General features: G+C 41.2%; 1 protein-coding gene and 1 pseudogene across 2 annotated transcripts in view; one reads left to right on the top strand and one right to left on the bottom strand.

Annotated features, from left to right (window-relative positions):
* LOC107313861 overlaps positions 1-1,134 on the bottom strand; it is a 36,557-nt pseudogene extending 35,423 nt beyond the window's left edge.
* A 238-nt stretch (positions 1,135-1,372) lies between these two features.
* The window catches only part of ADGRA3 (adhesion G protein-coupled receptor A3), a 50,639-nt gene continuing 39,615 nt past the window's right edge, over positions 1,373-12,396 (top strand). Inside the window, exon 1 of one of the 2 annotated variants that reach the window (XM_015862795.2) lies at positions 1,373-1,800. In XM_015862795.2, the coding sequence (XP_015718281.1) occupies positions 1,535-1,800 (266 nt within the window). In that variant the 5' untranslated portion in view covers positions 1,373-1,534. The remainder of the gene's footprint in view (positions 1,801-12,396) is intronic. The other variant, XM_015862794.1, reaches the window with a different exon arrangement.

Genomic DNA, 12,396 nt, shown 5'->3' on the forward strand with positions numbered 1-12,396 from the left:
AGAGGGGGATGGAAAATCCAAGAGGAATGGGACTTCTTTGTTTTTGAAGCATCTGCAGAACATAATCTCATCCTTACACCCTTAGACCAAAACTACAATACAGGTAGTGATCTAATAAACTTGACCAGAGTATATTACAGTTTCAAAATAATCTTCTCAAATCTTTAGCACAGAATGGAACTGTAGTATGTGCACTAAGGAAAAAAGAGGGTAAAAGCACAAGCCTCCAAGAATAATCTTTTGCTTAAAACCTTCAAGGTTTTGATAGAGCATATCTTATTTTAAAACTCCTGGTGCTAGACCAAAAGTGATGGGATTCTATGATGCAAAGCGTTGATCCAATAGAATTTCACCTTGCAGCTTGAAATTGTTTAAAACAAAGGCATAAGCTGAAGAATTAACTTTATACTGCTGAGCTATATGCTAAACAGATATATATATTCTTATAGTTGGCACAATAGCAACATAAGAGCTGAATATTATCCATTTTATATTTTGTGCCCTGTCCTAATTTAACTCAAGTGTAATTTTGGTGTGGCATTTCAATTCAGATCAGGTCAGTCTTGCTGTGTGACTCCGTGACTAATGCTAATGCTCAAGAAGCCATAGCCTGTGCATGCTGGTCAACAACTTCATTAAGTGGGACAGGCTTCATTTCATGTGAGAGGCCAGACAAATGAGAAAACACAAAGGTAGGTAAAGTGCATGGTAGCTAAAGAGTATCTACAACATGCCAAAGCAATGGTGATACTGTTATTGAAGCCTTGTTCCACCTGCCCCATCCACAGTTGCGATTCTTTGCCTGTATCTTTTATTAGGCTGCATTTAAAATAAGGCTGCAGAGGTCAGAGGTGTCCCAAGTTACTCAAAGAAACTGTAAAACTGTTAAAGATTTCGTTAGCTTCATTTTGGCAGCTGTTATGGCCAACATAGAGTACTGTATTTCTTTGGCATAGCGGGTATTCTGAAGGATGCTACACAAACTGCATTGCTGCACAAGGAGAACATGGGCCACGAAGCACCACCGTCCCGCAGAGAGCTGGGGACACGAAGGCGGACAGAAACGGAGTAATCGCCCGGGCAGCAAACTACACCGTGCACACAGAGCATCCACCCCGGCCATTTCAGCCCCATTTCACGAGGCCGCAGCCATCACCTCCTCCTCCATGGAGCGGCTCCGCTCCGCCGTGCCCCCTCAGCCCGCGACGCGCAGGCGCAATGAGGACGGCCACGGCGGCGGCGCTTGCGCAGCGCGGCCGGGGCCCATCGGGCGCTCAAGCCGCGGGCTTCTCCCAGCGGCGGAAGGCGGCGCTGCTGCCGCTGCGCGGGGCTCCCGGCCCCGACACAAAGACGAGGGCGGGTACGGCGGTGGCAGCTCCGGCCCGCCACCCCCCGGCACCACATGGCGGCGGAGCTGCGGCCGCGCCTAGCGCCGCCCCCGCGGAGCTAAGCGAGGGCCCGCGAGCCGCGCTCCCTCCTCGCTCCTCTCCTCATCCGGCACCTCCGGGAGGAACGGGGCCGGGCCCCGAGCGCCATGCTGCCCCCGTTCCGTCGCGCTCCGTGCCGCCCACTTCGCTCCCGTGCCCGCCGCCCTGCGCGCCTCCTGGCCTCGCTCCTTCTGCTGGCGGCCCTGAGGGGCGGCGGCACCGCGCTGCCCCCGGGCTGTAAGTACGACGGGCGCCCCAAAAGCTCCGGCAAAGCGGCGGCTGGCGGCCCGCTGGAAGTAAAGGTGGTGTGCAGCAACCTGGAGCTCGCTCACGTCCTGCCTCCCGAGGCGCTGCCCAACCGGACGGTCACGCTGTGAGTACGGTACCGGGGGTGGTGGTTTTGGGATGGAGGGGGGAAGGGAAGCGGTTTGTAAAGCGCTCTGCGGGGTGGTCCCTTCTCACCGTGCATCGTCCCCGTGCTCCCAGCTCCGACCTGACTTCGGCTTACGTTTAGGCGTGCTGTTCCTACGTGGAGCTCATCCATTTGAATAACAAGTTTCAAGCAGGATGTGCAGCTTTTTCCAAACTAAGTAACGTGTTGCTGCTCTTCACAGGGAGGGTTTATGAGTTGTTTTTCTTTTCTTCCTGAGACACTAACCGATGCTGTGCAGTAACACTTTCATCAGTGATGGCCCGAAAACTTGTGATCTTATTTTAGGGAGCCTTTACTACTATGGGAGATCCAAGTGTGATTGAGTCACATGAAGGAAAGTTAATGGAAAGTGACTATAGCATAGGGTCTGGCTTAATATGCTTACTTGTTTGCCTGGAATGAGTGTCTCCAGCAATGAGACATCCACCACATCTCTGGGCAGCCCTTTAACACTGTCTCGCCACCCTCATTGTGAGCAACATTTTCTTTATACCCAATCTAAATCTCTCCTCTTTTCGTTTGAAACCATTTCCCCATGTCCCATCACAACAGACCCTGCTGAAGTGTCTGTACCTTTCTTTCTCGTAGGTTCCCTTTAGATACTGAAAAGTGTCAGGTCCCTTCAGAGCCTTCTCCAGGCTGAACGGCCCCAGATCTCCCAGGCTGTTCTCATAGGAGAGGTGTTCCATCCCTTGGATCATTTTTGTGGCCCTCCTCTAGACATGCTCTAAATGAATGTATTTTTGTTCTGAGAACAACAGTTTGACTGTTGCCTTTGCAAACTTTGACAGCACTTAAGCCTGATGGAGGGGCTTCTTTGAGAGGTTAGAGTGTACCCCAGTAAGGGCCTGTCAGTGGAAAGGGGAAGACCAAAAAAGAGGGGCCTGTGTTGTTGCCCTCAGCTTGTCAGTATGCAGGGGGTCGGAATATTTCTCAACGATCTGTCAGAAATGACCAGAAATATTCACATGTGAAGTTCCTGAAGTATAAAGGAAAGCAAAAAGTGAAAGGTGACAGCTCTTTGATCAACGAATTGATTTTGGCTTTTGTTAGCTGTAAGTGCCATGCAGCTGATTAGCTGTTAAAAATACAGTATTATCCACACACACGCACACACGCACGAAGAAAAGAGAAGGAAAAAAAAGTATGTGTTAGTCTGGGTGATACGCTGAAGTTGACAGTGGGGGTCCTTTGATACGAAAAACTTGGAGTCACAGCCTTGATTGCTATGAAAGACAAGCAGATATCAAATATAGCATCCTTGCTGTGAATGGACCTTTGTTCATAACTGCAGTGACAGAAGAATTTGGAAGAATTCATTTCATTTTGATTCTTCATACTCCTTTGTTATCTAGAGCATATCTTCATACAGTAATTAGTTGCTTTCATTTCTAACCACCCCTTGAAGTGCATGACTACTTCTGAAACAGATCTTCCCTTCGGTACTCCTAACTTTTTAAATGACTTAACCAGAAAACACGTTGTTTATTACTGTTTTCTCTAGTGAGTATCATAGCGGTGTTGATAGAGTCAATATGAATGCACACTTTGAAATATTACTTAAATTTCAGACAAAGACTATTAAACTGATGCGTTTGATTTTTCTGAGTGAACACGGTGCTTGTTGTGTTTTGGAATCTTTCAGGTTTCCTCAGGTCTAACTTTCCATATCTCTGAGATCCTTTTACTGAGTCATCATTAACCTGGTTAGAAGATGTTGGTGATTTATGAGTTGGGTTGCCATGTGCCATTATGTGCAATTTCATTAACATGTTCTTTAATAGAGGCTAAGTTATTTTGGAAAAAGATTAGATAACCATTCACTTTTTTTGTTGGTTTTTTTTTCTTTCCAAGCTGCTTTTGAACTGCAGTAGTTGGTGGGGAGTGGAAAGTTTTCTGATTAGAGTCAAGCTGCCCTGAATTATCTTGAATCTTGATTCTTGTGGGATTCTTCTATTAAGATAAGACCTACTTCTATTATAGCTTTTTGGATTAGTGGATCACTACAGAGATAAGCAGCTGAAAATAGATCACTGTTGTGTAAATCAGCTATGTTTTAATTCAGTTAATTTTGTTAGGAAATGGCTGGCTTTTGATTGCTGCAGAACTTTACTTTGCTCTAGTAACTTAGGTTACTACTGGTTACACCTACTAAGAATCTGTAGTTACTATTCAGGAGAAAAAAACCCTAACAATTTCAATGAATAAAGTATAAAGTAAGTTTGCTTTTTGGTTGAAGGAGGAAAACAAACACTGAAATAAGTGCTTTAAAGTACAGAGAGATGTGTACAGGAGAATAAGTAATGTTTAGGATTTAGGACTGTAAATTGAGATTCTTTTACGTTCTGATTAGAATTAGCTGGTGCTTTACTAAGCAGTTACTCACATTCATCTTAAAATATGACCTTTAGATACGGCCAAGGAAGGGACTTGTAGCCTTATATAATAAAAAGTGATTGGGATGCAAATGAAGGGTGTACCTACATGAACATTCACAGATTGCTTTGACCTTTGTAGTTTAACCGGCCAGATGAGATGTTTTTGGTGTGGAGATAATATAACTGGATGAATATAACTTCATTCTTTGTCTACTATGTTTCAGTAGATACTGAAGTCACTGCCATGATTCATGTTTAAGTAAGGAGTAGGAGCATGTTATATACCTCTTGCAGTCGAAGTTTGAGATAAGATAACCACTGCTGCCGCTTCATTTATGCAAGCTCAACTGATGATTTCACAACTTTTTCTGTTGAACAAAGTGCTATCCTACTGAAGACAGGCCAATGAAGTTAAAATCCTTGTTGAGAATTTTAGTCGCCGATTTACATAAGTTATAGGAATGTAAATGAATGGAGGAAATGCATGTATATTCAGTGAAGAACCATGTTTCTGAAACAGGAGCTTTACTGACCTACAAACAGCTTTGCATAGCCACACGTTCTGAAAGGAACACATGAATATCAGTGTTTGCACTCGCAAGTGTCAGCATTTACAAGCCATTGCGTTAGCCGGGGTTTGTGTTCACAACTGTTCAAAGCTACAGTTAACCTAAATTGTTAATCTAAAAATGTCACACTAAAAACAGTTAATCTAAAAATGTCACATTTTACCTGCTTCCCAAATATGAGTATCAAGCTCCATCCATTAAGCAACTTAAGGGCGTATTTATTTGGCCTTTCAAGTACTTTGAAAGCTTTTCTATTTATTTATTTATTTTTAACTCAAATTCCTAAATTCCCAGCTTTTCATAGCAAAAGGTCACTTACATCACAAGGAATCAGTCCTATCACAGCATGTGATTTTCACTGTAATTACAGTAACTGTGTGTAGTTACATGAGTAATTTTTTCCTACTTGCAGTAAAGGGATCTTCAAGTTCTAAAAATAAAGCATATTGTTATTATACGGTGACTTATATTTATGGTTATTAATACTCTTCCTTTTTTAAGGTGCCATCTGTTGCTTTGCTGAACTATTTTGATTAATTTGTTTTCCTTTGTAGGGCTTTTACTATGTGTTAGAAAAAGCGTCCTTTATAAGAACAAATGTCAAACAGGAAAAACTGGCAGAGTAAATGTATTCAGTGGAAGTTTCCCTCTTCTTTCTTTTCAAGTACATTTCCATTATTAACTTGAATGGTACTCTTGACAGCTAATCCCTTTTTTGTTAATGTAGTCTATCTGAGACTGTTGTAAGTGCTCTGTACTAATAACTTCAAGAGTGATAACATTTTTTGAAGACGCAAAGGGCTAATAACTCCCATTAAAACTTATCTTAAAATTTTCTTCCGTTATTGGATACGTGAACTGTGCAAAATATGTGTTTCTCAAGAACACACGGAAATACGGAGACAGTGCAGTACTTGAGAGTCATCGAATTACCCAGGTTGGAAAAGACCTTGAAGATCATCAAGTCCAACCACAGCCTAACCAGTACCCTAACTCTAAAAACCCTACACTAAATCATATCCCTGAGTACCACATCTTTTGCTATGGTGTTCTTTTATAAATATGTATGGTCTCATGTATATTTGAGCATCGCAAGGAAACTTAGGTCACAAATTGACCAGCATTTTCTTCTAATTTGTAATATTTTCTTCTACCTAAATAACTACTATCATTCTGTTCTTTATTATATGTGCACTGGGGTACTCAAATTTCTGTAGTGTTCTGCTGTTTCTTGCAGTGTTGTAGTAATTTCTTTAACATATATAGTGAATATATGGTGATATATATGTATATGGTGAACAGATATGGCCTTTATGCGTACATTTCAATGTGCTGTTCACTGTTTAGCTTCAAGAACTCGTCCTTTCAACTTTGGTTCTAACACTTCCCTTGCATGTCTGGGATGTTAGAACTTTGTTGGGTGAGCAGAAACCATGACTGGCAGCTGGGGAGGGGTAAAGGAAATGGGAGCTTTTTTGCATGCACTTGGTAATGGAGGTGGGAGATCATTAGGCCTCTGGAAGCAGTAAAAGTAGAGTAAATAAGGCACAGAAGGAGTACAACTGGTTTAGAGAGAGGTGAACAAGAGTCCTTGGAAATAGAACTGGTACCCAGGAAATCTTTGTTCATTTAGGAACTGCTTGCTATGAGGAAATGGGCCATCAAGCAGTACCTTGGAAAACTGTTCTGTTTTTGTCTGTGTGATGTGGTATTGCCATCTGAGGAGATGCGCAAGACTTCTCTGTCAGATTAAAAAGCTAATTTGTTATGAGTTAAACTGTGTTGTTACAGAACAGATTTAACCCTGAAACTTAGCAATTGGCAGAATTTGCTCAGCAGTTGTGCTCAGATTTCTGAAATCATCCTGTCAGAAAGAACCTAACACTATCTGCTGCCTCAGAGTTGTGTTTCAGGGCAACAGCAGCCCTCAAAAGGAACCCTCACAACGGTGTTGATGGTCTCATTAAACCTGCTTCTTTCTGTGGTTGGCAGCGAGTAGGTGTGTTACAGTTCTGTGCTGGACACTGGAGCCCCCTCTTGCCCTTCCTGCTTTTGATGCAGCAATGGTTTGGAGCAAGGAACAGGAAAGTAAAGTCTCCCTGCTGACAGCAGAAAGTGACATCCATGTGAGCTGGCTGAAATGCTGCAGCCCGAGCAGGCATGCCAGGCATGCACCTTTACCTCCAGGCTTTGGCTCTGTGGGTGGCTTGCTCTTGCTTCTCTGTATGCCTCCACGTGCAGTCAGTCCAAGGAACTAAACTGTTCCAAACCTGTTAACTTCAATAGGGCTGGGATATAAATTATTGTGCAAATGTGTCTGCATGTTGGCAGTTGACAGGAAGTACCTGCAAACATGTCTAGACAAATCATGTCTAGACAAAGTACTTTCTTATCGGGTAATGTACTCACTGGAAATACAAATACATGAGACTGTGGGTTTGACAGCATATGCTATAATTAATACTTCTGTGATAGGACTTAAGCTGCTACAGCCAATACATTCTCTAAGTTAAGAGGGTCTGGCTAGACGTGTGTGCCATATCTCCTGTAAAGTGAGCTATTCTGCTTTGTGTATATATGAGGGTTGGAGGAGTAGAGTAATCTTGTGTCCTAAAAATTGTGTGTCAGTTGGGCGAGAGAAAGCCAGGAAGGAGTAGAAGAAAGGAGAGCAAGGTTTGCAGCAGAAGTCAGTCACTTACACTGATGCAGATGCTACGGATATAGAGGGGTTGGAAGAGAGCATTGAGAAAGTCTTTGAGGATGTCATGGCCAAAGGGGTTAGATTGCCAGTGCTTTTGGTTAGCTTTAGGACCAGCAACCCAGTGTGGGAAAAGGCTGGATGCTGCTTTCTACTCCTTGTTTTCTATCCTAGGTAGGCTTTCCAGCCTGGAAAGATAAAAATAGACACAGACTTAATCTGGTAACTTCATTACTTCTTTGTGTTTTAGCTCATAGTCTTTAATATTACCTAATGTGCATAATGATAATATAGCACAGAAGATTCTTTATCTATTGTGAACATCGATTTTGGAAATGCTTCCTTGTTAAGCTTCCCTAATTGTATTGTTATTGTTGCCCTTTAGTAGGGACTTTGGAAAGTCTCATAATTCTTTTTCTGTATAATAGCTTGTAGATTGCTTAAAAGTAAACCCTGAAATGAAAACAAGTGCTGTTTGTGGTCTGCTCAGTACGTTACTTGATCATAGAATCCTAGAATGGCCTGGGTAGAAAAGGACCACAATGCTCATCTGGTTTCAACCCCCCTGCTATATGCAGGGTCGCCAACCACCTGACCAGGCTGCCCAGAGCCACATCCAGCCTGGCCTTGAATGCCTCCAGGGATGGGGCATCCACAACCTCCTTGGGCAACCTGTTCCAGTGTATCACCACCCTCTGTGAGAAAACCTTCTTCCTGATTTCTAACCTAAACCTCCCTTATCTCTGTTTAAGACCATTCCACCTTGTCCTATTGCCATCCACCGTTGCAAACAGCTCTTCCCCTTTCTGTTTATACACTCCCTTCAAGTACTGGTAGACTGCAATGAGGTCTCCCTGAAGCCTTCTCTAAACAAAACGAGCCCAGTTCCCCCCAGCCTTTCCTCACAGGAGAGGTGCACCAGCCCTCCGATCGTCTCAGTGGCTTTCCTCTGAACCCACTCTAAATGCTCCATGTCCTTCTTGTTTTGCGAGCCTCAGGCCTGGATGCAGTACTGCAGATGGGGCCTCACAAGAACTCAGTAGAGGGGAACAATCACCTCTTTCTCCCTGCTGACCACCCCTTTCTTAATGCATCCCAGAACACTCAGCTGACCTTCCGGGCTGCACACGCACACTGCCAGCTCATTTTGATACCAGTAACTCTCTAGAAGGCAAACTACTAACTGTTCAAAAACATTGTTTTTGTGTCCTTGCTAAATCACAGATTCTACAATATGAACTTTGAAAAACATTTCTTTTTGCATGTTCACTGCTTTCAACAGAAAGTCTAAAATAACCATCTGTACCATCCTAATTTTTGCAAGTGGTCCCTTTCCCAGTCCTTAGAGTATACAACTATCACCATGAAATGATCTGATTTATTTTCTGCTTCCTGACTCTCTGTTTAAGTCTCTTAAACTGTGTTCTGAAAGCTACTTCAACATTCAGCTAAAAGTTTTGCCATCTCCCATTCTTTGTACTTCTTAGAGACCATTTTGATTATTTGTAGTGTTAATGGGTTTGTGTAAATCAGTAGCATCTTATGAAAGGATTCATTTGTGGAACTTGGAGATGAATTCCTGACTAGCATACTCCTGGCTTAGGAGCAGTAGTTTTGTTAAGACAGAACTTCTAGCACATTAGCTCATTCTAAAGGTAAAGACAAAACAAGCCTTGACTTTCATATATTCTCCTCCTCTCCCCTTTTCCTGCACTGTCCAAAAGAAATGGCTTATGGCAGCAACTTGATCTGCTTTTAAGTGATCTAAGTGTTTTGCATAGTAGCAGTTGGGCATCTGTTGCTAAAGATCTTGCCAATTAATGAGTCAGCGGTAAGTTTCTTTGCAGAGTTTTACTAAGCTCTGGAGTACGGTGAAAGCAAGGTTTTCCAAACCAAGCTATAGTTGATGAAGGCAAACTTCAGAACTGCTTATCAGATAAGGGAAAAGTTGGGGTAGCCTTTCTGTTTTATTTTCTATTGGAAGAGGATTGTTACTGTGTTGCATTGTTTCAGGTTACCTTTTTGCATCTATTCCATTCTGAGGAAAACGGAAGTATTTCAAGGTGGCTTTGAGACTTTGTCCAGAACCTGCTTTGCAGCTGCCTTTTCCTGTTAATGCTGTGGTATATTTGTATGTGGTAGTTCCATATCCCAGTTTGTATTCTTACATGGGGATGGGTAGTGGGTAAGCAAAATGCATTTGATTCAAGCAGGTTTTCTTGCTCTCAAAAACAGAACAGGAAAAAAGAAGCAAGCCAATATCTGATCTGCAGTTTAAAAGAAATACAGTGCATCGGTGATGCTTGGCCATGGGAACCTCTTCAATGAATCCTCCAGATGCATCATTTCTGTTGGGTCACTTGTTACAAAAGAGTTGAGCAAGATAAGAATGAGTGAAATTTCTCTCTCTATGATTTTTCCTTTCAAACTTCTTAATGATGAAAAAGTTCAGGTATTTTCAGAATCGCTTCCCTCTTAGGAAGAATTATTTTCTTAAACTGATAAAGTTATTATTGATCACAAATAATTGTCTTTATCTAAGTAGTGCATAGTAGTCCATCACTTTGCCATACATTAATACACAGGAATTGTAAAAGTAGATACCAAATGTCTACTTTGAAGTGAGTCCTTTATGGTGTTTTCTCATGTTATGCCACATCCCTAAACACTTCTAATAATGTATAGACTAAGTACATTAATAGCAAGTTTTAAACTACATTTTTTAAAGATTACACTTACAGCATTAAGTATGATGAAATGTCTTAGGTTATATGGAGTGTTGTAAAATGTATCATTTATTGTACTAAACCGTTATGGTTGAGCAACTAGCAGCTTCCACAGAAAATACTAAATCAGGCTGACTATAATTTGTACATCACACTCCAGAGACAGATATACCTAGTGCTCAGATAGTCAAAGGCTTCTACTTGAGGCCTGTTATTTATAGGCAATGTCAGAAAACATGGGTTTGCTTTTTTTTTTTTCCTTTTTAACCACAGACCTAAATTGGATTTGTTTTGTTTTTGCTGCTGTTTTGCCTTATATTCTGTTTGCATTAAGTAATAATGCAGTTTGGGGTTGGTTTTTTTTGTTTTTTTTTTGTTTTGTTTTGTTTTTTTGTTTTTTGGGTTTTTTTTGTTTTTTTTATAAGCTTCATTTATTTTGTTTTATTCCTTTTCTTTCCTGGTTCCAGAAACACACTGAAAGATGTGGAAATAAATGTGTACTTGGCTCAGATTAGCTTAGACTGCAAAATGAATCCTGTACCTACCTTCTATTTCTTCTTTCTGCCTGTGTTGAAACCTTTCTCAGAATAAAAGTAAAAATAGCTTCAAACTTTGTGGTGTACTAATTTTAACACTTCATTTAAGTATTAATAATATTTCAGGCATTCCATGCCAAAGATTAGTTTTCTTTTTAATTTTTTTCTCTTTTACTATTAAAATATCAGCATTCAGCCTTGCCAAACTTCAGTCTCAGAAATATATATTTTGATTCTGCTCTGTTCTGGATCTTCCTTGATACAGGGAGTTTTTGATTTGTATTTCTGTCTTTAAAACTTGTGGTGCATGTGTGTGTGTTACTTGTTGACTCATTTAGGTTATCACAGAAGCAGGTGAGGGGCAATTTTAGCAGATTTTCTTCTTAGCTTGACACTTCGGTGGATGTTACAGGAATTATAGGCAAACTTAACAGCAAATTTTTTTGGCACACTTTAAGAAAAATGCTTATTTTTAACAATTCTACCTTTCCATCCATTGCTGTGATCATTTTTCACCCAGGACTGACTGGCTTTTTGGAGTACTGTGATGATCATGCTTATGCAGTAGATGTGTAAAATAATGTCTTCAGAGATGCTTGAGTATTTCTGCAGTTTAACATTGCTTGTGGAGCATTGGGCACCAGAGATGACTTGAGATTAGCTGCAGAAATATGTGATGTAACTGGCAGAGAAGGAGAAAAGACAGGATCTTTAAGCATCAGAACTGTTACCTTGCTTGACTGATTCACTTTTAACTTCAGGAATTTTCAAACCTCCTGCCTGTCAAAATGAAAGATTCTTATAGAATTTCACAAAAATTGTTCAGCTGTCTAGATTCTGTGTATGTGTGTGTGATTAAGAGACACTGACTCAAAGCCAGAGCTTTGAGACAAAAAAAACTGCTTGCATTGTTTGTTGAAATCATAGATGCTTGTGGCAATCTATGTTTTCTTCTCCAGATTTCTCAGTGTAATATATGGCTATGTCAAAGTGATGCTGTTTTCATAGAAGATACCTCTGTGTTTTTTAGTTTCATCTCATTCTTGATGTGTGTAGAAGTACTAAACCTTGTCATCAGATAATAAATTTTATGAGTTGGAGGAAAGGTGCGTTTGTTTTTATTGCTACTGTAAAGGATATCTGAAATATGTAGCAGAGTGGAGGAAATCTCCTAGTGGCAGAGTGGCAGTTGTTAGTGCTGAAGCAGCGTGATCCAGCCTGAGGATATAACTGGTGCAAGTGAAGAAGAGAACAGACTTGCTGGATCTGCAGGACACATTTGATAGAGAATCTGTCAGAAACTGAAGTGACTATTGCTGAAGTTATGGAACAGATTGACAGAGTGAATAAATTTTACAGAATGAGATGGTGCACACTGGAGAGCTTTTTAGAAGAACTCGGGGATGGAAAGTCAAATGATGGATGGCTGAAATCCCACTTAGGATGAACTAACATATCTTGTTGTGGGAAGTTCTTCCCTCCCAAAACTGTGGATTTCTTCACAATCAGCAAAATATTGTCAAAGATGATCCTGTAGATGGAGTAAGACATAGGAGATTTTCTAAAAGGCATCTTACAGTCCCTTGCCAATGGCTTTTGAAGAAAAATGACAGCGCAAAATGAGAAAAC

Source organism: Coturnix japonica, chromosome 4, assembly GCF_001577835.2.
Source record: "Coturnix japonica isolate 7356 chromosome 4, Coturnix japonica 2.1, whole genome shotgun sequence".
Lineage (NCBI taxonomy): Eukaryota > Metazoa > Chordata > Aves > Galliformes > Phasianidae > Coturnix > Coturnix japonica.